The sequence below is a fragment of the Nyctereutes procyonoides genome, unplaced genomic scaffold (assembly GCF_905146905.1).
Source record: "Nyctereutes procyonoides isolate TBG_1078 unplaced genomic scaffold, NYPRO_anot_genome, whole genome shotgun sequence".
NCBI lineage: Eukaryota > Metazoa > Chordata > Mammalia > Carnivora > Canidae > Nyctereutes > Nyctereutes procyonoides.
This window is the reverse complement of record NW_026575126.1, coordinates 74,915,357-74,940,888: the sequence shown is the minus strand read 5'-3', so window position 1 is coordinate 74,940,888 and position 25,532 is coordinate 74,915,357. Positions and strand designations below refer to the sequence as shown.

At 36.7% G+C, this 25,532-nt stretch overlaps 1 protein-coding gene across 3 annotated transcripts in view; it reads right to left on the bottom strand.

Moving 5' to 3' along the window:
- AUTS2 (activator of transcription and developmental regulator AUTS2) overlaps positions 1–25,532 on the bottom strand; it is a 1,136,649-nt gene that overhangs the window by 597,666 nt on the left and 513,451 nt on the right. For all 3 annotated transcript variants that reach the window (XM_055340077.1, XM_055340076.1, XM_055340078.1), the window contains exons 3-4: positions 23,242–23,343; positions 7,921–7,956 (exon numbers count right to left, since the gene is read on the bottom strand). In XM_055340077.1, coding sequence (XP_055196052.1) covers positions 7,921–7,956; positions 23,242–23,343 — 138 coding nt within the window. The remainder of the gene's footprint in view (positions 1–7,920; positions 7,957–23,241; positions 23,344–25,532) is intronic.

The following is a 25,532-nucleotide window of genomic DNA, read 5'->3' as shown; positions in this document are numbered from 1 at the left end:
ATCTAATTTACAATTTCAGGAAAAATATTTTTTTAAAGCAGTTAAGCAAAGGAATGAGTCCTTTGATCTGAGATTCTGATTGATCTAGTCCATCAAATTCTAGGGCAGTTCTATCTATCAAAAATGAAGGTTGTATGGGTAGCCAGAGCAAATCTTGATATTTCACACTGCCCACAGCTCATTTTATATAATATAGCTCATATTCACTATTTCAACATTTCTATAATCTGGAAATCTTCAACAAGAATAAGATGACTTCTTTCAAGCCCGTGTCAGAAAAAGAAAAGGAAGGACAAAAGGGTGGGAGGGAAAAGAGGAAGGGGTGAGGGGGAGAGAGAGGGAGAGAGGGAGGGAGGGAGGAAGAGACAGACAGACAGACTTTTTGAATTCCATGGCAGTGGCCTGTCCATTCCGTCTGGGATTTTTAAAGCACACTGCTAATAAGTCTTTCTCGAATCATCTCTGTGACCAATAGGATACATTAGCTATAGAAGAGAAGAAGATTACACCCTCTATATTTCTATGTGCTAACCCCTGATTAACACAAATATAAAACATTATTCATTATTATTAATTTCAAAGAAAGACAGACTTGGCCACTCATTCGAAATGTGGATCTCTTTCATTGCTGGGCACTGGAGAGCAGTGTTCACTAAGCACTAGGGGACCATGGTCTTACATTGCTACTGTTCAAAGGAGAGCTAAAGGAGGCAGCAAAACTGACTGAAAGCATTGGTCCCACATGACAAACATTTAGGTGTAAAGGAGCTAGAATCATGGATCTTGGAATATTAGAACCAAAGACTCTTTAAGTAATGAGCTAGTCCAGTCACTTGTAAAATCTTTTTCCCCCCAAATGATTTATTTTCTCCAAATCTGAGGGTCCAAGAAAGGGAGTTGAGGGGACAGGGAGACCTACTGGGCCAAGGGTTATTTCCCCACATCCATCAGGAGCAAATGGATTTTCATCTTATGTCTTCAATTAGACTTTGCAACAGTCAACAACAAAGATTCCTGTACATAGCAGATGTTTAAAAATACCTAGCCTGTCCCTGCACAGAAAGGTTGAGATGAGAGTGTTAAGGGGTTGGTGGTAACTGGAGGCAACAACTGATCCTTTCTCATCTGATTATCTTACCAAATTTCTCAATTCCTTTATACCGCATGAAAAAGTTGAAACTAAAAATGTAGACACAGAAGACATTTGCCTCAGGGTGAACTAGAACCATCTCACTGTGGAGATTCTACAAATGATTACATGCTCACCAGAATTCAACTTGTACTGTTCCTATAGTGAGGATATGTTGCTCATGGCTCACTGATCCTATTCTGAAAATTAAGAGTAATCACACCCAACCAAAAACAGACAAAAAGAAATGGAAAGTACAATTATATTTTTAGTCTAAGGCCCCTGAAATTAGAGTTTACTGGTGACTATGCAGAGGAGTTGGTCAGAACACAGATACTTAGTTCAGGTATAAACTAAGCCTCCAGGGTAACTAAGAGTTATTCTGTGGTTCCTAACCTTAACAAAAACACTTACTTAAGTGTAGCTTCAGGTTTTATTACTTTTTAAGAGACAATTGTAGTTCAGGGTAGTATTTTTAAAGGTTACAACTCAAAAATATGTAAGTTTTTATCTTCATGAAGAGCAATTGATTTCATTTACCCTTATGTTTCTGCACAGTAAATAGGTAGCTTCCAAATAATTAGTCATGTCCCAGCTTTTGAGTCATGGGTTCCAGTATTTTATTCCATTATTATAATAAAAAATTCATAAAAATATTTTTTGTATATTAAATATATATAAACATTTTAGTGGTGTGCTCACTTGGGAAATGGGGTACCTCTGAGGCCAATGTTTTAAGTCTAGTTTGGTGACTCACTGGGTAATTCTTAAGGGTCACTCAAGGAAATTATTTGTACAACCACATCTCAAAAATACTTTTTGATAAGTGTAAGGCTGAGATTTTAGGATTCTCACATGGTATTACTTTTTTACAAGTTTTAACATAAATTTCAATTTGCATGGCCATGTTTTTTTTCCCCATTATTGGCCACGTTTTTTAAACTACCACTCAAGATATATACAACTTAAACTTCTTTCTTTTAAAAAAAGATTTTATTTATTTATTCATGATAGACATAGAGAGAGAGATAGAGGCAGAGACACAGGCAGAGGGAGAAGCAGGCTCCACGCCGGGAGCCTGACACGGAACTCAATCCCCGGACTCCAGGATTGCACCCTGGGCCAACGACAGGCACCAAACCACTGAGCCACCCAGGGATCCCCTACAACTTAAACTTCTAATTGCCTACTCTAAATTCTAAACTCATTAGCTTCCTAAAATCAAATCTCTCCTTTCTGGGAATGCTATGCCAAGTAAAAGCAGCATCACAGACATTGATCCTGGGACTCATATCTTTCTCATCTTTAAAAGATCACTAATGTTAAAGTCTGGATCTACCCACAAATCACCTCATCCCCACTCATCCAATTCCTTTCCTGGCTTTGTTCCACTTTCCCTGTAACTAAGCAACCTAAGGCTGACCTTTCTCCAGAAACATGATCCAGTCAATGCAATCTCACGCGATAATGCCATTTCTCTGTGCTCTTACCTTTGCTGCCTCAAACTTTGTTCCACCTTTTCTTTATCTGTTGAAAATCTAAGCATCCATCAAGTTCTGCACAATTAAGCCTCCTACAATTAATTGACCCTTATAAATACTCCCAAATGCTCTACTCACCCTTCTCATAGGACTGATCAGTTTGTCTTGTGTCAAACTCAACTATGTATGACTTGAGAGCCAAGCTTACATCTTATTTACCTTAAGAATGAAGAACAGATGTTTAATATATATTTGACAAGTAAAATGCACTGAACTCTCCATCTGGTGGGCTGTATTCTAACTCAGTCTTTACCAGTGAGTCCAAATGCCCTAACAACAACTAGAAATATCTAACGGAATTCAGATTTTTAAGAAATTTCCATTATAATGGAAGCTCGTCAGTAAACAAATAATGGCCAATAATTCATTTACCCAGTTAATTATTAATAAATATAAATATTAGAGTCTTATTGGGAGACATGTTAAAATACTCAGCATCATTTATCTTTAAACATTTGACAGGTTTTGAGTAAACACTTGAATTACAAAATTCTCTCCCAGCATTACCAGCAAGTACTGGCAAGTGGAGAGGAAGAGGACTTTGGATGAGGTTGCTGTCAAGGCCAGGCTGCATTTCTAAAGTTAAAACCTAGGAAACATTATAAAGTTAAAGAATGTTAGGTTCTCTGTAGAGCTCAAATCCTTTTACTTAAATGCAACATGTCAAAACTTTTAAAAGCATCACAAAGGCAGGAAAGGACCTGGCTTTAGGGAAGACTAAAGTACTTGAGAGGGACATGGTTTTTCATATCTGTAACCTATCACCTAGAACAATGTCTGATGGAGAAGGTACTTAGTACTTACTGAAAGAAAGTCAGAAGTGTCTGTTACAAGCCCAATCCTTAAAAACAACAACAAAAAACCACATTATTCAAAGAAAAACAGGAGATAGTTCATGTGTCTATAGTCAAAAAGTTAGAACAGGGCAAAGAATTTAATTCCTTTATCACCTTACAGCTCTGATGGAAAGCCACAGGTCAGTATTTTGCACTTGCTGCCTGTTACCAATGCTATCAATACAATTTCTTAAGTAATTCAGCTGTACAGGGAGGCAGTAATCACACAGAGCCTATTTTAAGAAGCGTACCACACCACAATTTCCCCTTTTATGTAATGTGGTAGTTTTAACATTAGATAGAAGTTGGTTGGTTTCTTCGACAATCTTAAAGTATATATATTTATATTTATATTTTGCTAGATGTTATGCAATTGAGGAGAATTAAAGTTATTAGTTGGTAGCCACTATGAAAAATCTCTGGATCACTGGAGTTTACAAAAGCAGGATCTAAGCTATTTGAGACTATGGACCTAAGACACTTACAATCAAACCTGGAGAAAGATTGAAGATTATCCAGAAAAACAGGCAGAACAGATCACCACAATAAAGAAAAGCTTCCTTTACACCATGTATCAAGTTCAGCCTGACAAATCAGTCCCCTCTATACCAACAGTAGCTACCAACTACTGGCATATGGGGTCAAGTGCTTATAAACAATGAATCCAAAACCTTCCAGTGATGACACATCAGAACACTGGCAACCAGGTGATATTTTCACTGCTCTCCTCACTCTCCTGACTTTAGTTACTTCATTCAGGTATGCTAGGGCATTCACTTTTATCCTTGCGGTCAGAGAACAGTAAATATGTGACACAACCTCATAACACCTGAAGGTGTAGAAAAAAATCTTTATCTTCCTAGCCTAACCTCAAGAGCTGTTAGCAGTCTTTAAATGCCTCAAGTCTGAGGGAGAAAATAAGCAAAGGACTTTAATGGACAAATTAAGCAACTGTAGTACATGGACATCCTAGAATAGTTCATTCCACATCATGGTGATCACAGGATTATAGAGAATAAATTCCATATTTGTTGTTCACATATGGAGTAAAGTGGTATGCAGCTAACTGAACAATCATAAGCTCCTCAGAAAGCTATAAGAATGTTCCTGACCTACAGCACAAATTTCAAAATTTACTTATTGAATCACTAATTTCTGGTGGTAATCCTCTATGTACAACAACATTACACAGCCACTTAATGAGACCAAGTTCTGTCCATCACATGCTATAATGGGAATAATTTGCTATTAATGAGAACTGTTCTGTGTCCATTAAACATCTTGTCGCATTTAAAATTCACAATTCTATTAGGTGGGTACAGATTTACAGATATTAAATAACCTGCCCAAGGTCACATACTAGTCTTCAGACCAGTCTGTCTCTAAGTTCTTAATTACTCACTATGCACAGTAACACTTCAAATACACGTATAAGAAGAGACTATAGTCCAAAAAATTTAAATTAAAATGTGTTCACTGCATTAACTTTTTTTTTTTTTTAAGTAAAACCCTACACACTCCAACAAGTTTTGGTACTCTTGCCAAAAAAAAAAAAAAAAAAAAGAAAAAGAAAAAAAGAAAAAAAAGAAAAAAGCAAATAGATTCCAACTAGTCTATACTTCCATTTATATTTAGAATATGAGCTGGGCATGAGTATGTAATGAATATATATGTGTGTGTGTCTGTGTGTATAACACCCACATTATTCGAAGGCTCCCAAAAATGTGAAAAGTTTGTTCCAATCTTTCTTTATTTTGTCTACTTAAAGAATCCTTTGCAATATGCTTATGTAAATACCGATTTTAGCTGCTGTTCTCATTTCTCAAATCTTCAGCTTATAAATGAAGTGGAAAAGTAACAGACCTAAGCAGACATCTTTGGAACACAAAACCAAAGAGATATAAACAAATACAACTAAATCAAAAACAAAGGATTCTTCTTTAAATTCTTTAACATCACTACTGATAAATGGAAAGAACTGACAGTAGAATATACTAGCTGTGGACAGAGGTGTACACAGGAGTGTGTGTGCGTGTGTGTGTGTGTGTGTGTGTACATGGGTGGGTATTTTATTAGCACACACAATAATCAGCATTTTACTGCAGTTTACTAAAAGCTCTTTTAAGAGGATAAATTCTAAATGAAAGGAAATTGGGAAGTCAGCAATATTGGGGCATGGGAGAGTATTTAAGAAAAATAGTTCTAGGTCGTTAGACCCAACAGGTGAGTGCCTTCAGTTTTCTTATACCAGAGCTCACATTATGGTGCAATTGTTTTAATAATGAGTTCACCCTGCAGGTGAACTGCCTTTGTCCATACTTCAAAGAGATGCTGAAAAGAAGTAAGAGTCTATGTATCACCATTCTACTTACCTGATGCTGAGCCTTCATTACAGACATAAGTAAAGGCTAATATGACATCGCAGGTCATAAAGGACAATGTAAAGAATATGTTGACAGAAAACTCCTATATGTTGTGAATATACTATTTCCACTTAGAAGCATGAAACTCATCGATGCTGATGTTAGTACCTGAAACCAACTGTTATATGTGATATTGTTGGCATGAAAATTGAAACAGAAGACATTTTTTTTGATGAGAACTTGGGAATAATATCAATGGATTTTGCACTTTGATAACAAAATAAACCCATTATTGGAAACACATTCTAAGTAGAGCATTTTTGTCATAGTTCAGAGCTGAATATGCATTTGGTACATATTTTTTTTCATGTAAGCAAAGTAATACTAAGAGCAATTTTACCAAAGAACAAACTTGTATACTCATCTAACATTGTGTGAATATGAAAATCATTTTAGATTCGTAACTGCAGACTCTTTCCTCATAAGAACTTATTATTAAAGAGTAAAAAACACTCCTGGAATTAGAAAAATAAGTGACAAAAATAAAAATAAAATTCTTGATGTTTCTACAGACTTTCTTCTTTCAGGGCTATCATATTGACAAAGAGAAAAATACTAGAGTGTTCAGTCTCGAAATGATCAAGGGCTAAGTTAGTGGTTTTGGCTTTGTTCTACTGAAGAAAGCCAAAAGGGATAATTTAGCTTTTGGACAGAGAAGAGACACTGGCAGCCTCCAGATTTTACTTCTAGCATCACAACCCACATCCAGCCTGGTGTGAAGACATGGCAGATGGACTACTTCTGTTATTTCAACTGCTTCAGCATCCTGCTTGTTTCTGTAAGCATGAATATTCAGCCACAATAAGGAACAAGGATAAGCGTGCTGACTGTATTAAGCAGGTACCAAAAAAATCTTTATCCTTATCTGTTTTCTCTGCATTATCACAGATAAAGATAAAAAAAATCAACATTTAGAATATGCTACTTCTGCCAAGCTTGGAAAAGACTTATCATTCAATTAAATGATGCTGGTTTTCATATATTTAATGTAAATGTATGAAGAGAAATCCATGAGCAGAAGAAAGCCAGCATAATTAGCATTTTAGAGGGAAGAAATTTAAAGGCAACTAAACTGAATCAATAATTATTTTCCATTTTATTTTCATGATTTCATTATTTTTTCAGAAAATGCTGAGCAGGCATTAGAGTATCAGTGTTCATTATTCAGAACACAAATCAGATTCCTTTAAATATCACAAAAACCCTCCACTCTAGCATGCTTCCCTATTGTGTAAATAATGCCTATCTGTAACTCTTTTATATTTATATTTTGAAAAAGATTATTGAATCCAAAAAGGGTAATTTTGCTATAAATAAATGAAGTGACAATTTCTCTATGAGAAAATTATCTATGAGATAATCCCTGAGGTATGACACCATCTTCACCCCTCCCAAAGGACAGAGAAATGTCTAGAAATAAGATAAAATACTTATATTTGCTAAAATGAGGAGTTCCATGATCACTCAAAAGAAATCTAAACGTTACATACTCAGACGGTAAGGGAAAACATTCCTTAAAACCCTACCTCTCATTAAAAATATTTTTTAAAAAGGCAATTCACTGTGTAATATATATATATATATATATATATATACATATATATATATATATTCTTTAAGAGATATTAGAAATGAGTAAAAGCTTCATTGTACAATCTGAATTCCATCTTCCACATGACACTTCTCACCAAAAAAACACAATTATGTAGGAAAGATGGCGTGAGCCAATCAGGTTTCCTTTACACTGCCAGGGAAGGAGGAATTGCCCTGGGAAAGACATCTACATCTCAGACTGACTTACGATCCTATCCCCAATAGCTCAGATGCATTTTAAAAATATAATAATCCTGATGAAAGGATGGGTATCAGTCTGCTCTTTAGGACTGAGAAGGGATTTCTCAGATTTTTTTTTCCATATCCTAATGAGTGAACATTATAGAAGTAAATCAAGGCCAACGCAAGGCACACATGTGAAGTTGAGATAAACTTACGAAGTAGCCTGTTCCCAAGCTGGAAGGAGCTGAACTCTGTAATAAAGCATAAAGACAAAGTAGAAAATCAGCAATGGTTTTTAACACGTTCCAATCCACACAGCTCATTAGCAGCCCTTTGCGGGTATTTCATCGCTACATCACTAGTGTATGCTGCCCCTTGTCATCTGCTACTGATACAAACACCGTGTTGGCTTAATTTTCCCCTTTACTTCTCTCAACAACTCAGAGATGCTAACGTGCTATTTACTGAATTCCAAGCTTCTGCGGTGGACGTAATTGCCAATTTATTTGACAGGCAGCTGGGTAATGAATTAATGATGGCATTTCGCCCTGCACTGAGACTAAACAGACACGCCATCAGCCTGCCTCCCTGACTTGCTGACATTCAATGCCCTGGTCTCAAGCTACTCAGTTTTGTGGCCGCAAAGGGGCAGGCAAGAGGAAAAAGCCCAGACTGACTTGAAAATGAAAGCCCAGTGGGTTTGGATGACTTTTCCAGTGTATGACCTACTTGCCAGTTTATTCCCTAAAGGCACCAGTTAGTACACACAGAGTGCTTTTCAAAAATGAGACATTTTGTAAACATAATTAGTAGAATAAAATGAAAAGAATGTGTGGGTAAAGGGAAGCAGTGAAAAGCACCATTTTCCTGAAGGTTTTAGTCATGAGAATTATCAACTTAGGCTTCCATAGTTCTGACACTCAGAAAACAACAACCACAAAATAACAGTTCTGAAGGGTTTGCAGGGCATCACTTCTTTGGGCAAAGAGCCCAAAAAGACAACTTGTTTTTTGTTTTAAACTTGTCTATGATTCATGTTTGTTTGTACTTAAAAAAAAAAAAAAAAACCTCTCATTACAAGTTTTAAAATTTTTAGTTTCCTTTTAGTGAATAAGAAAGGTCACAAATAAGCTCAAAACAAAAGCAATGCTAGTGGTGGGGTGGTCTTCTGGTCTTGGCTTGGTGTTTTGCATGGATCAGGTGCTATGCCTTCCCTGGGGTGACTTGACTTCCACTTCCAAACAGTGGTTACTCAGTTCACCTCTAGCTCTTCCACCCAAATGTCCTGTCCCTGCTTTGCAAACTACAGGTAGCAGGGACCATCCGGTTAAGTCATCACTGCTTCCCCAGTACTCAGCACAATGCTTTGCACACAGGATGCACGTAACAAGTATTTGTTTAATTAATGTATAAATACATGAGAGATTGGATTGTATAGGGGAAAAAAAGGATTAGGTGAATGTAGCATCTCCAAAAATATAGTACATGCGAATTCTCTTGATTTTAAACGGTTTTCTGAGAAGGAAATACAGTGCTCTAAGTAAGTATCAACAGCATCCATATCAAACAAGAATAGTATGCTCCAGGGCATTCCTAAATGCACTTCCCAAAGCAAAACTTTCTCCACTTAGGTAGGTGTTTCAGACAGGCTCAAGGGAATAAAGGACAATAGATGTGTGATCTTGCACACTGGATTTGATTTTAAAAAGTCTTGCTGCATTCTCAATCCCATAAATGGTAGGTAGGGAGATCCACAGTAGCTATGGAGACAGCTCCTCATAGCAGTGATTAGCCATATGACAGCATCACCTGTTTTTGGCACCCAGAGCCCTCCAAGGAGTGGAGGAAGGCAAAAGCCAACTTAGGTCTCCACCACCCTAGAGTTATGCCCTGGGGAGGTAAACTTGTTTTAGGATGAATTATTCAGAATCAACATGGGACTTGTTTATTTCAGGGTTTTCTCCCTTAGTGCAGATGTACTTTATCCACAAGCAGAGGTACCCCTCCAAACCCACCTCTCCACCTCCCCACACACATGTATCATCTTATTGTATACCAAAGAAAATTACATCCTTCAGGTTTCGGAAAACTCTGTTATACTCATTTTGCATATATATTGTACATTACTCAGGGAGCTGGGTGGAGAAGAGGGCTTTGTTGTGCATATTTGTTCTGGCTATTGTTTATGCAGGTCTGCCTGAATGAGGGAACAGTGGGTATCATTTCAATTTCTGATGTCAACATCAAATTACTTATTTAATTTCATGCCTGGCGAAGCATTGTATAGCTACACGCAGAATCATTTCACTTCATTTGTTATGCTGTGTTTTCGTGGCGATTGGCTTGCCTTCCAACTGACAGCTTTAATTACGACATGAATTTGATTGCACTGCCGAGGCATTAACATAATGCAACAAAGCATTTAAGCACCCTGCCTTATAACACCCCCCGTGCACACACACAAACACAGACAGACACATGAAAGAACACAGACACTATATCCTCATGTACATTAAAAGTCCATTAGAGTTTCAGTATTTGCTAGAAAGCATACCAGAAACTCATGGTCAGAGGCTACCCACATTTGTTAACCCACTATACTCAATCTCTTTTTCTAAAGAGTAAAAAGTTGGAGGCATTAAGCTGTGATTCCTGAATCTGGCAAAAAACTGTAAAAAACCCTTCTAATCTACTTTACCAAACATCCAAAGCATTGACATCTCTTCCCCTCTTACACTGTTCTCCACCATATTTTTCTTGGCTAAATGCCAGCTCCCTTCAATCATCACTGGAAAATTTGAACAGAAATATCTTTGAAAGAGGTACCTCCTTGTCCATTTCTACAATCTCAAGAATGTGGCTATGGTCTTATATTTTAGGACACTATCCCTGGTCACCAACAAGACCTCCACCATCTGATACAGACAAAAGAAGTTCTGAGACCAGCCACAGGACAGAAGTTATGGTTTTACTGATAGCTCCAGTGACATACATCACATCCTGTAGGCCTTGCTGGCCAGAAGGCCCAGAGTAGTGTCAATATGTATGCCTAATTTATGTCTAAATATAGATGCCAATATTTGATAGCATTAACCTTTCTCCCAAGTCAGAAATTCCACAAATACCTGAAAACCATGGGCAAAGCCAGATTATGCTACAAAAGTAGATACATGTCAGAGACAGAGATAGCTCTCCTATTGTTTGAAATGAGTTTCTTAACTATTAAGTTACAGATGTACATTTAGGGAGTGGCACCGACTTCTCACATAGAAAAGAGACAGACTCCAAGAGGTAAAAGGGTTAGGAAAGCAAAGAGATAGTGATGCCTTGACCACTGAACCATTTGATGGAATCAGGTTCATTTCAACTTTCTGTGTTGCTCCTTGTAAATATCTAATGAAAAGGGGTCTTCTTGTTGTTTTTTGCTGTAGAAAGAAGGCAAACTCCATCCAAACTATACAGTAAAAATTACCATAAAATTTAGAAAAGGCAAGGAGTTAAAAGCTTGTAAAACTAAAGAGATGTTTTAAAAAAGAATGCAACGACAAAAAAGTGTCCTTGATTAAAAGCATCTGAAATAATACTACATACCCATGTTTAAGCAAATACTTCTGTTGAATAATGAAAAGGGCTTCATTCTTACTTCCAAATGGCAGAAATGCCAATTCATTCATAATTTCATTGCACGAGGTAGAAGCGAGAGGTATAGAGAGATTTAGAAAACAGAGCAAGAGGGATGTGTTTATCAGTGAGAAGTCAAAGGATATGAGGAAAAGCCAGCCTGCTGGCCATCTGATACACGATTTCGGGGCTCATTATAAGCCATCTCCTGTTTCACATGTTCTTTTCATTCTGCTGGGTTTTCTTTTTTTCTTTCTTTTTTTCTTTTTTTTCTTTTTTTTTTTTTTAGGTTTGACCACTGCTCCAGCAATCTCTGCAAATTACACACCTCGATCTCATTATGTTGCAAAGGAGAGCTTTCTTACAAACACATTCTGCCTCAATTGCCAGGCTACATGGGCTGCAGAAATAGTAATGGGATGCACAGTTGAAAGACATTTTCCAGGAGGTACTACATTGCTGCTGACATTCAAGTGTGCAAGTGGATATTCATTAAACGTTCATTCTAGTCTTCTTCACTGCTCCCCACCTGGCTTTCTTTCCATCTCTGTCACTAAGCTATTATTGAAGCTCCTCATTAAACTCATGAAGTTAACATCTCTGTTTTAAAATCTTACTTACAACAAGGGGTTTCAAAATTGATTATCCATCTAAAATAGATGTGCTCTATTCATTAGACATCTACACAGAGAGGCCATGGCTATTATTACAGTTCTCTGAGTATGGGATGGATGTGTACTCTACCCCTAGATGAGGATATGTGCTCTGACCCTAGGGCCAATTTAAATAGAATATTTAAAAATTATTCCACATCACCAATTATGTCTGACATCCTTGCCTACCCATCTTCCTGCTAGGCTTTTCTCTCTTGGGAGTAAAAAGCAGAGGATCATGCCAAGAATCACATGACCAAGTGCGTTTCTAGTAAAGGTCACAAAACAAGCTCATTCATGGATTTTCTGTAGCATATTAAAACACAATGACAGGGGCAGCCCGGGTGGCTCAGCGATTTAGCACCGCCTTCGGCCCAGGGCCTGATCCTGGAGACCTGGGATCGAGTTCCATGTCGGGCTCCCAGCATGAAGCCTGCTTTTCCCTCTGCCTGTGTCTCTGCCTCTCTCTCTCTCTCTCTCTCTCTCTCTCTTTCTGTGTGTCTCTCATGAATAAATAAAATCTTAAAAAAAAAACATAATGACAATTTTAAAAACTTGAAATCTTAATCCTAGGAAATGTGCCTTGCAGAAAGGATTACTAATAGCTAATGAAGACACCAAATATATTTGAATAGGAATTACTACTAGGAGGGATCCCTGGGTGGCGCAGTGGTTTAGCGCCTGCCTTTGGCCCAGGGCGCGATCCTGGAGACCTGGGATCGAATCCCACGTCAGGCTCCCGGTGCATGGAGCCTGCTTCTCCCTCTGCCTGTGTCTCTGCCTCTCTCTCTCTCTCTCTGTGTGTGTGTGTGTGTGTGTGTGTGTGTGTGTGACTATCATAAATAAATAAAAATTTAAAAAAAACCCATGGCTTTAAAAAAAAAAAAAGGAATTACTACTAGGGGAATTCAAGTAAAAACAGGCCTACAATTAAAAACAGAAATATCATATAATCAATTTCACTACTGTATTTATCCAAAGAAAATGCAAACACTAATTTGAATAGATATATACATCCCTGTATATACTGTATTATTTACAATAGTCAGGATATGGAAGCATCCCAAGTCCAACTATAGATGAAAAGATAAATAAAATGTGGTATATTTTCAATGGAATATTAATCAGTCATAAAAAAGGATGAGATCTTGACATTTGCGACTACATGGATAAACCCAGAAGGTATTACAATAAATGAGAAAAGTCAGAGAAAGACAAATACATATGATTTCACTTAAGTGGAATCTAAAAAAAAAAAGATGGACTTTTTAAATAGATTTTATTTATTTATTCATGAAAGACAGAGAGAGGCAGAGACACAGGCAGAGGGAGAAGCAGGCTCCATGCAGGGAGCCTGACACAGGACTCGATCCCGGGACCCCAGGATCAGGCCTTGGGCTGAAGGCAGGCACTAAACCACTGAGTCATCCAGGCTGCCCAATGAGATGGACTCAAATACAGAGAACAAACTGGTGGTTGTCAGAAGAAAGGCAGGTGGGGGTAGAAGAGACAAAATGGATGAAAGGTACACACTTCCAGTTATTAAATAAATAAATCATGGAGGTGAAAAGTACAGCATAGGGAATATAGTCAATAATACTGTAATAATGCTGTATGGTGACACAATTTTGTGGTGAAGAGTGCATGATGTATAGAATCATCAAATCAATATGCTGTACATCAGAAACTACTGGAACACCATACGTTAATTACACTTCAAAAAATTCTACAGACAAAAAAAGAAATAAACAGGCAAATAAAAAATAAAATTGGCTCCTCAACTGAAAACTTTTATAATTTAGTACCAGAGAAGTTAAAAGAAAATAGTGGAAATTTTAGGGAACATGAAGGCTAGTGTAGGTGATATTCAGGGAAACGATTTGCTTTGCTTTTCTGTTTGTCATCATTCTTGTTAGTGATTGTTTTTGGTGTTTAATAAATAGATTTATTAAAAAAAAAAAGAGGGGGCAAAGGCATGAAGAAAGCATCAGGTATAGTCATGGACCCTTCCAGCTTCAGTTATCAACCCTCTGTTCCAACACACTTCACATGGTAACTGGCTCTCATCTACACTCAGTCCTTTCTGGCTTCTTTCCCTGACTGCATTCTTGGTCTTATCTTTATCTGTTGTTTCATATAAAGGGCAAATAAACATTTTAAAGCAAAAATTATAACAATATTTCTTTTACTATCTTCCAGTGGCTTTAAAAAAGAACACATAGTGGGTTGAATAGTGTAACAGCATCCCTCTAAAATTCATATCCATGTGGAACCTCAGAATAAGACTGTGAGAGTTAATTTTATGTACCAACTTGACTAGGCGCCTGGGTACCCAAATATTCGGTCCAACATTATTCTGGGCATTGCCATGAGGGTGTTTTTGTATGAGTTTGACATTTAAATTGACAGACCTAGTAAAGCATACTGCCCTCCCTAATGTGAGTGAGCTTCATCCAAACAGAACAGAAACAGAACAAAAGAATGAACATTCTCAGATTAAGAAAGAATTCTTCCATCTGATGCGTGCGAGCTGGGATAATGTTTTTTTTTTTTTTTAATGCTTCCAGACTTCAATTGATAAGTGGATTCTTCCTGAGTCTTTGGACTGGAATTATGCCATCTTGATGACCACCAGGTCTTTGGACTCAGTCTAGAACTAACACTGACTTCCTTGGTTTCCATCTTGCTGACTACAGATCTTGAGACTTATTGGCCTCCATAATTGCATATGATTATACACACTATTGGTTCGGTTTCCCTTGAGAACTTTGACTGATATGATGACCTCATTTGTTATAAGTGCTACAGAAGTGAGCACTACAATGACCTTATTTGGAAAAAGGGTCTTTGCAGATATAATTAAATTGAGGTCATACTAGGTTAAAGTGGTTCCTAAATCCAGTGACTACTGTACTGCAAGAAGAGAGGACAACACATAGATAGGAACTGAGCAGAAGACCAGGTGAAGACAGAGGTAGATATTGGAGGGATGTAATTATAAGCCAGGGAATACCAGATACTACCAGAAGCTAGATGAGGGATCACGGCCCTGCTGACATCCTTGATGCTGGAATTTTAGCCTCAAAAACTATGAGGTAATAAATTTCCATTATTTTAAGCTAGAGGTTTGTAGTCTTCCATTAAAGCAGACCAGGAGACTAATGCCATGCCTAGCCTCCTCAACATGCACTAGAAGACACCATGTGACCAGACCCTGTGCTCAGTCACTATATTCCAGTTGCACTGGGCCTGTTTTCTTTCTTTCTGCACATGTCATGCTTGCTCTAGACTCAGACTCTTGAGCTTTTGCTCCTGATACTCAGGATGCTCTTCCCACAGATATTCACAGAGCTATCTCCTTTTCTTTATTCAGGCTTTGGTTCACACATCATCTACAGAAAGGCCTTATTCAATCACCGTGGTTAAAGTTGCAACACGTGTCCTTTCACCCCTCATTACTATTTTATTTACCTCATAAAATGTCTTCTATTAGGAATAGTTTTACTGTTTGCTCACAGGTCTGCTGTTTGCCTCCCCCAAAAGAAGGGAAGCCTCATGAGGATGTAGACTTCATCTTGCTCATCAGTCAACTTCAAGTGCACAGAACTATACCGGACACATTTAAAGTATCCAAATATTTCTGGGCAATCAAACTGCTGATGCATCCAGGAAAACACATAAATACATGGTTCTGAAATAGAAAGGGGCAGAACCAAACTTGTCAGAGAAAAGGAAAACCTAACACAAATCTTTAAAAGAGAGAGAAGAAAAGAAACAACATCAACAGGACTGGATTAGATCAGATTTTCTTCTTAACTACAGAGAAACTGAAGGGTGATGTAGTGTGGCCCATGCTTGTTTCTTCCTTAATAGCAGCAAGTCAACCTGGCACAGAGTAAAATCTCTTTAAAGGTTTGGGGTGAGGGTGGGAGGAAAGGAGGTTAAGACACATGCTTGCATGAATGAATGACGGCATGGTAGAACCCACAAACCTGGGGAGTTTTGGGGTATCTAAAAAAGATACAGAAACAATGCCTCAGCCAAGATGTTAATGATCTACATGGCTTCATGTAGAATCGGGTCTACAACCCAATTAGAGAACACAACACTTACCAGAATTCAATCCTTTTCAAGATTTCCTGAAATGTTTCAATTCCTTCCATGTCTTAAGCCCTTAAAAAGAATTAAATATTTTTCTCCCAACCAAAAATTCTACCCAAAACTCATTGACAGAGAAATGAGCCATATCCATACACTCATTTCAATAAAGCATTAAAGAAATTTGCTTCCATAGATGGTAGAAAGAATTTACTAGAGAAAGTGACATTGGGACTAGCAGAAGGGAAAAGAGAAAAGAAAATAGATTAAAAAGAAAAAACAAAGATAGGAAGTGTATACTATTTAAGAAAGTGCATACTATTTAAGAAAAAACAAAACATGGTTCAGAGGGACTAAGCATAAAGTACAGAGATGGGAAAGTAGAAGGAGGGAGGGAGGGAAGATGAAGGGGAAGCTTCAGACTTCCTTGTGGATGGCTCTGCAGACATTCCACAGGAGTGTGGACTTCATCCAAAAGTATCTTAAACAACAGAGTTTAATTGCAAGCCCAGATCTTGGGAAAAGAACCGTGGAAGCACTGTGGAGCACAGTGCACAGGACAGAGAGAAGAGGATGACATCAGTGAGAGGCCACAGCACTCCTCCATGTAACAAATCGTGAGGCTTCTAAAGTATCAGTAGTGTCAAGGAAAATGTAATCAGATTCAAATACCTCTTTACAAATACAGTCAACAGATAAAGGAAAGCCACTAACTAGACAAGATAAGTGAGTCAGAGGAAGTAGCAGAGCATGACTCTGAGGATACGAGTTCTGGGATCCAACACCAGGACAGGGAAGTAAGATGGACAGTTCCAGTTTGAGAAAAATAGGTTGGATGGATGGATGGATGGATGGATGGATGGATAGATAAATAAAATAAAATAAAATAAAATAAAATAAAATAAAATAAAATAAAATAAAATAAAATAAAATAAAATAAAATAAAATAAAATGAGACATGATATAGTGAGGATTTTATCTAAGAGGAAGAGTCATGTTCGTCAAAACTGAGACAAGCACGACTTGTTATATTGACACTTAAAAGGAATTCAAATTTTTTTTTATTTTTTTAAGGAATTCAAATTTAAAAGGGCAGAGGGGCTTCTAAATCTGAGGCAAAAGAAAGGATAAATATTTTTGAGCACAGTGGATGTGCCAAGAACTGTGCTACATTATTCAAATACACGGGGCCAGGTGATCTTTAAAAGAAGACCTACAACATAGGTGAAATTATTCACCTTTTATGGAAAAAGAAATCAAGACTTGGAAAGATCAAGTTCTTTGCTTAGAGTCACACAGATAATAAATAAACTGCTTTTAAAACTTGGTTTATTGGGACGCCTGGGTGGCTCAGCAGTTGAGCGCCTGCCTTCGTCCCTGGGCGAGATCCTGGAGTTCCTGCATGGAGCCTGCTTCTCTCTCTGCCTGTCTCTGCCTCTCTGTGTGTGTGTCTTTCATGAATAAATAAAATCTTTTAAATAAATAAACAAACAAACAAACAAATAAATAATAAATACAGTTGGTGTATTTGTAATGAATGCCTAGGATCAGTTTATATCTTGAGGATTTTATTGATTAAATTTCTAAGTGAGTTTAGCCCCTAAATCCTGACAACTTCTTCAGATATGAATCTTTGTGTAAGTCAGAAGCAATACTGTCCCTCTTGAATAATTCATCATGAATATTTATATACTCAATCATTCCCCTTAACTTTTTCCTTAGTGACTAATCTAAACAAGTTACTATGTCTCCTTGATGTGGACAATCTAAAAGTCCTTATAGACAATTATTCCCTTCTGGCAATACAGTTTGGGAATACGTAATTTAGAGAAGCCAAGCACATTTGGTTTTAAAGCTTTACTCATGAGTCAAACACTCCAGCTACGCTGGAATTCTTTTTTCTTACTCTTTTTGCCTGTCCAGTTCAAAATAACTAAGCTGGAATAATATAATATCTTTATTAGCTACACTTGGGAATAAATCTCAATTGTCAAAGCTTCTAAAAATAACTAAAGTGAATTTTTTTTAATTTTTTTTATTTTTATTTTTTTTTCTAAAGTGAATTTTTAAAGGGGAATTTTTATCTCAGCTGAAAAACCAGGAGTGGGCAAGATGGACTAATTGGACAAAACCTTTCTTTCTCCTTTAAACAAAACCTTTCTTTCTCCTTTAATGTATAAGAATCTATGACATCTATTAAAGCAATTATTATTTCTGTTCACTCCCAAAGTATTTGATGTGATTACACATGTATATAAATTCACCAAATGGTATTCAGCTATCAACTTCATTCTATCTGAAATGCAGAAGAAACTCAAAATGTATAAAGGAAAAAATAAATTATGGAGTCAAAAAAAAAAAAAGCCCCATGAACTAATAAAGCTCATGTGCTTCACACTAAAAAAAAAAAAAAAAAAAAAAGATGGACTAATTGGGACCAAATACATTCTCCCACCTAAAGAACAACAAAAAGAACCAGACAAATGTATAAGAAAAGGATTTTAGAAACTGAGCAATAATGACCATAAGACCATGATCAAGGGAAGACACATGAGATGACCCTGAAAATAGCCCCAGCTTACTGCCTGGAGAGAGTTTTCACGCCATGGTGGGGTCGTTGAGGGGTGGCCCAGATAGACCCCAGAAGTACTCCTGAGTTGGGAAGAGAGTTGATAACTGAAGGAAGCCAAGATGGCTAGAATTTGTGAAGGAGAAAATGGGAGAGAAGAAAGCTTCACAGGGACAGATTCGTGCAAGCTGCGAAAAGGTTGCCTCTGGTCCTCACCTGAATCCAGAACAGCACTTTCTATTAGAAGGACCCCAAGCAAAGGGAACACCCACTGGACAGGAGCAGGCGGTCAATCCCCAGAGCTCACTCCCACAAGGCAGAAAATTGCTGGTATTGCCACCAGCTGGCAAGGTTTAGAAAAAATCATGTAATCCATCAGGAACTGGGCAGAGTATTCAGCACTGGGGGAAAAATTAGCTTTAGCCTTAAGGCTGTTCTGGTTCCACCCAAGAAAGCATAAAAACAAACCTCAGAAAAATCAAACTGTTTCCAAATGACATAACTGCATCCCAGAATAAAGCTCAAGAAAATTTTTAGAAACCAAAAATATTCAGCACCCAACAAAGAAAAACTCACAATGTTTGTCATCCCCCCAAAATTGTCAAGCCATGCAAAAGAGACAGAATAGAATAATCCATAATGAGGAGAGAAACCAACCAACAGAAACAGACATGGCAATGATGACACAGATGACTTGATTAGTAGACTGAGGCCTTAAAATAGTTAATAACTATTTTCCATATGTTCAAGGAAGTAATGAAAGCACAAGCATGGTAAAACCACACAGAACAAAATGAGTAGTGGTCTTTCACTCCATCTCCTCATTCTCTGAGAGTCATTAAGAAAACTAGTTACTAATTCCCTTTTTAAAAAAAGTAGGGGCATTTTGTTCTTTAAAATGCTGTGTGAGTAGGTGTTGCCTTGGTATCCAAAAAAATCATTTTGTGGCTTGACTTCTCAAAGGCTTTCATCTCAGCGGATTTTGGATGGCAATTGGTCTGAGGTTAAGAATTTGCAGCCTTAGAACTGCTCATGCAAAGAAATTCAGTGGCTGGAGGTCCTGGAACATCTCACTAAATGTCAGCAACTTCTTTTTTTTCTTTTCCTTTTTCCCTTTTTTTTTTTGTCCTTTCGCCTACTTTCATATTTATTATGTTGATACTGTTGATATTACTGATATTATTGATACTGTTGTTGCAAAGGTATGAATTTTAATAACTAATACACATGAACTCAAAGTATTGCACGCTGTTCTTGACACAATATTGTTACAGCACTAATTTTTTTTCTACATTATTCTACTGTGGTAAGTATATATATAACAAAGTCTGACATTTTAAGCCATTTTTAAATGTACAACTGAGTGGTATTAATTACATTCATAGCACTAGGGATGTAAGTTTTCAAAACTATTTCATCATTCTGAACAGAAAATTTGTAACAATTAATGACTCCCAATCTCTCATATTCCCCCACTCCCATGACTGGTCCTTGGTAACTCATACTCTACTCTTTGTCTCTAGGAATTTGCATATTCTAGGCTCCTTATATAAGTGGAATCAGACAATATTTGTCTTTTTATGACTAGCATTTTTCACTAGGTTCATCTATGTTGTAGCATGCATGAGAACATACCCCTTTTATGACTAAATAATATTCCATTGTCCATATATGCCACTTTGTTTATTCATTCATCTACTGATGGGCATGGGATGTTTCTACCATTTGCTTACTGTAAGTAATGCTGCAATAAAAATTGGCATATAAATATCTGAGTAACTATTTTCAAGGTGGTGGAGTATATACCTAAAAGTAGAATTGGTGGGACATAGATAATTACATATTTAGTTTTTTGAGAAACCGCCAAGCTATCTTTCACAGTGGCTGCACCATTCCATTGTCATCATCATGTACGAAGGTTCTAATTACTCTATATTCCTGCCAACAGTTATTCCTCCCCATTTTTTTTTATCATAACCACCCTAGTAAATGTAAACGGACATCACATTATGATATTTTTTCCTTTTTCTCTTTTCTCATTATGATTTTGATTTGCATTTCCATAATGAACATGATGAGAATCTTTCATGTGCTTACTGGCTGTTTGTATATCTTTTTTGCATATGTCTATTCAAGTACTTTGCTCATTTTTTAATATTAAAAACACTTATCAGTTATATGATTTTCAAATATTTTCATTCAATAGGGTTTTTCACTTTCTTGATAATGCCCTTTGAGATGAAGAAATGCTCCTAGTTTGGATGAAGTCCAATCTTCCTATTTTCTCCTTCATTACTAATCATTCGGGGGCCATATCTAAGAATCCCACTGCCAAATTCAAAATCAGGAGATTGATCCACATTTGCTTTTAAGAGTTTCATGACTTTAGTTCTTATACTTAGGCCACTGATTCATTTTGAGTTAATTTGTGTACATGATATGATGTAAAGGTTCAACTTACTCTTTTGCATAAGGAAATCCATATGTTCCAGCCCCATCTATTGAGATAATTCTTTCCCAAATGCATGGGACTCAACACTCCTTAAGCATCAGTTGGCTAGAGATGTATGGGTTGATTTTTGGACTCTCAATACTAGTCCACTGGTCTATACACCTATCTTAATATCAAAATTATACTGTTTTGATCACTGTAGCTTTACTGTAAATTGTGAAACTGGTGTGAGTCTCCCAACTTTGTTCTTCTTTTCCAAAGCTGTTTTGACTACTAGGGGTCTCATGTCATTGCATATAAATCTGAGTATCTGTTTCCTCATTTTTGCAAAAAACAATATTGGAATTTTCAGAGGAATTGCTCTGAATCTGTATATTACTTTGGGTAAAATCTCAATATTAAGTCTTCCTATCCATGAACATAGACTGTCTCTTGCCAATTTCTTTTGATCTAATGGAAAGTGAATTCAGGGCAACCAGTCAATCAATCTCAATGACTGTATAGTATTGTACACTCTTGTCCTCTGACTTAATGTGGCATTCATTTCTCCATGAAATTATGATTAACTAATCCTGGAATAATTTATCTGTCTCTCTCATGAATAAATAAATCAATCTTAAAAAAAATAAAAAACAAAAAAATAAAAACAAAACAAAAGCTCAGAGGAGCAACTTAAATATTTTTAACAACTTAGGTAAGAAATACAATTTTATTATTATAATTTATAGTTCCATCAGAGTTAATTAAATATATAAAAACACAAAGAAATATTCTTATACACAGACGTACCTACAATCAAAAGATGAATTATATTGTTTGTATAATTGATATTAAACCTTATTAGAAGATTAAGCAATTATCTATAACTAAGATATTAAGCCCTATAGAAATAGTTATACTTCATTCATTCCACTTCAATGTTCCATATATCAAGTCTCAATCTAAAGCCCTCAGACTTTCCTGAGAGATGTGTCTCAGGACTGTTCACCTTGGATGATGGAAAAATGGATAGGAGTGGACTTTAGGGAATGACTTAATGTGCTGTAGTGGGCTCCAACCTTCTATGCTTATGAACATCCCTCAGTTAAAAAAAATTTGAGCAAACTTCTAAAATATACGTGTTTATAAATTATATACTTGATCTACTACTCCCAGCCCAGTAAATTATTAGTTAAGTTTCATTTCTTTTGTTTTAAACAAAAATATAAATAAGTTCTAATATATTTTTCCCGTAACACCCTGGATCATCTTGTACACCAAGATGAAGACAATTGCTTTAGAGTATTAAAAAAAGAGGAAGATAAGTGGCGAAGGTTTTTGCTCCTTATTATATGTCTTAACTCTGTTTACTCTTCTTGAAACTCAGGGATTCTGAATTGCCATCTCTTTCTTGAGAGTACTGTATCACTTAATCTGTTAATGTTCCTTCATTGCTATCACTAATAAAAATTTCTCCCCATTTGATCGTTTTATAAGAAAGCTTCCAAATACTGCTTTCAGAGTCTAGAATCCCATTATATGACATTATGTTAGAAGAAAAGAGAGCCCAGAGGATCATGTGGTTCTCGAGTATAGCAAGGGGAAATCTGCCCTATTGGCAGATATGAGGCTGGAGAGTAGTCAGAGGCAGGTGTTGGGGGGAGGCTGACAGACCCCCCAAGAGGTATGAGATATTATCACAAGGATTTTTCCTTTGGAAATCAGTCAGGAAATAATACTCCTCTTGCCAAATAACTGGCTGGTTACTCATCCCTTCCAACAGAAATCAAATGGAGACAGGAACTATCACCAGTCTCATAAGCAAAGACATTACAAAAAGCCCAAAGTTAAATGATGTCATCTTCTAGTGGAAGCACTGTCTGGACTACTTTCTTCATTTGCAACACTGATAATGAAAGTGTTATCAATTTCCTTTGAATCTTTTTGTTTCTAAGGTGACAAGTACTCCCACCCATTTCATTATTTGTTAAATCACACTAGAAAATGGAATGAAACCATCAGGCCAGACTCAAACAAGTATGCTGAGAGAGGGGACACCGTAATGTTTCCATAGACAAAGTGATAGAAGAAATAGGAGTGTTGGGAAGCTGAGACTTGACCCCAGGGATGGGTGGTCTGGTGGTTTTCTTTGTTTTTAACTTACATCACTGAGTCTTTCCCGGGAGCTGCTCCTGTGGAAGCCCTTGGATTCTCCGCTGGCGCTGTCACTGTCACTGTCCCTGCAGCTGTTCTGGCCTGGCTTGAGCTAAAGGCAAAAAAAAAAAAAAAAAAAAAAGAGGAGAAAGAAAAAAGTCAGTGGTGTCTTCATACAACTGTTACTTTGCCCGTGTTCTTGTCAAAAGTGAACAACTTAAGGTCCTGTGTTTTAATATTCTTCTCAGCTTCTCAGTAGTGCCAGGCAAGCTGCCATAGGAAGAAACATGGAGAACAGGATAAGCAAAACATGTACCATAAAATGTCAATGTAAGTAAGAGTGAGCAAGCATTAAAAAAAAAAAAAAAAAAAAAAAACAGTTGACAAAAATCTAACAAAGGTCCGTGAATCTGAGAAAGTAATCTTCCCTCAGATTTTTTTCTCTGTTCCACTGGGAGTCTTTTTTTTTTTTTTGTCAATAAAAAGACAAAACAAAAAACAAACAAAAAACCCCAAACCACTGAATTAGCTAAAGTCAGATTACACCAACTATGGTTGCTCACCTTATTTTCTCTGTCCATCTCTGAAGAAAGATCACAACAAAACAGAACAAAAAACAATCTTCTCTTAGGAGAAAATGATGAGATGCTTAATTATCCTATCACCATTGGGAAGACAATGATCCTGATTTGAGACAACATTCTGGAGGTCTCTTGGCAGATATTTTAGAGTACCCAGATTAAGATTTATAGTTTAAATATAGCTTAAGTAATTAAGCCACCACTCATTCAACAAATAGTATTAAGTGCTATGTTTGGGCCTGGTTAGTAAGAGCTTGAAATATGATGCTAAGCAAACAAAAAGTCTGGTCTTCTGAGCTTACATTTTAGCAGTTTTTGCATATTTACTCAGCTCTGATTTTCAAGTTCAGAAAATTCAACACATTTACCTACTCTGATTTTCCATTAAAATGAATAAACACACAGAATTGAAAACTGCCAGTCCATATGAGACTATATGATATATTCATATGGACCTATGAATATGGACCTATGATATCATCATCAACAACCACTTTTGTTCTCAATCTAGCAGAGGAAAACTGCATGACAAGCAAATGTAACAACACAAACACCAGAACACCAAAAAGTTGCCACTGACAAGAAGAAAAGTAATCTCTGAAGCCTTGGATTTTAAAAGCAGATTGAGCTCATATGGCTAAGAAGAGAGGGTAAACACTTGATGGGAGAGAGGCAGAAAGCAAAGGCAGGGAAAGCAACATGCTAGGAAATAATCAGAAGGAGTCTCATTTGAAACAGAGGTTTCCTTCTGGGAAGAAATAGGAAGAAACATTACAGAGGGATGCATGGATCAGACATGGAAAGTCTCAAACAAAACATAAGCCCCATGCTCCTGGGCAGGAGGAAATTTCAGAGAGAACAGGTTATAGGTAGCAAAATTTTTGCCTGCAGTCTTTCATGTGGCTCTGGGGCAAAGAGGGAATGTGAACCAAGACAAATGGAAAATGAATCTGAATCCACATTCTATCTAATGTGCCTCTTTTAAAAACTGCAGTTCAGATCTCACTTTGGGTCACACCATCTAAAAAGCTGTCCCCAAATCACCACTATACAGAGCATTCTTTTTGCTTTCAGGCTTTCTACAAATCCACTTTTATCACTTTCTTCTAAAAATCCCTTTCTCCAGACGTCTTCTCTAATGGAACCCAGAAAAATGATACTCATTTTAGTTTGTATCCTCCTGGGCCCTTAAGTGCTTAGTTTTCTTCTAAATTACTGCTAAATCTGCTAATTCTAAGTTAATTCAGATGCAAGCTATATGAGCCTTTTCTTATTACTATGGAATAAAAGTTCAGAATATTGTCATTCTCTTCAAGTTTTCATTTTTATACTTATAATAAAGGTGAATTTAATCTAAAATGAACATTACTTTCTATTTCCTGAACATGTCATGTCCATTTCTGTCCTGCATCTGTCTATTCACACTAGATTTCCTCAGCCTGTAAAGCTTACATTTCGGGTCACATTGTTTTTAAAGCTCAGATATGATCCACCATGGTCTTCAAAGAGCTCTTTCTTTCTATGCTTATTTTTTGATATGCCTTCAAAGTTTAGGTAGTATATCATTCTTCATTAAATGCCTTAGATAATTATGATACATTTTCAAGTTTTAAACGGCTTACTATTAAATAAATTTGACAGACCATAAAATCTGTGTGTGAAATGGACACTAATTTACAGGTAATGTCATAATTTTTATCTCCCTGAATCTCTGAGTTAA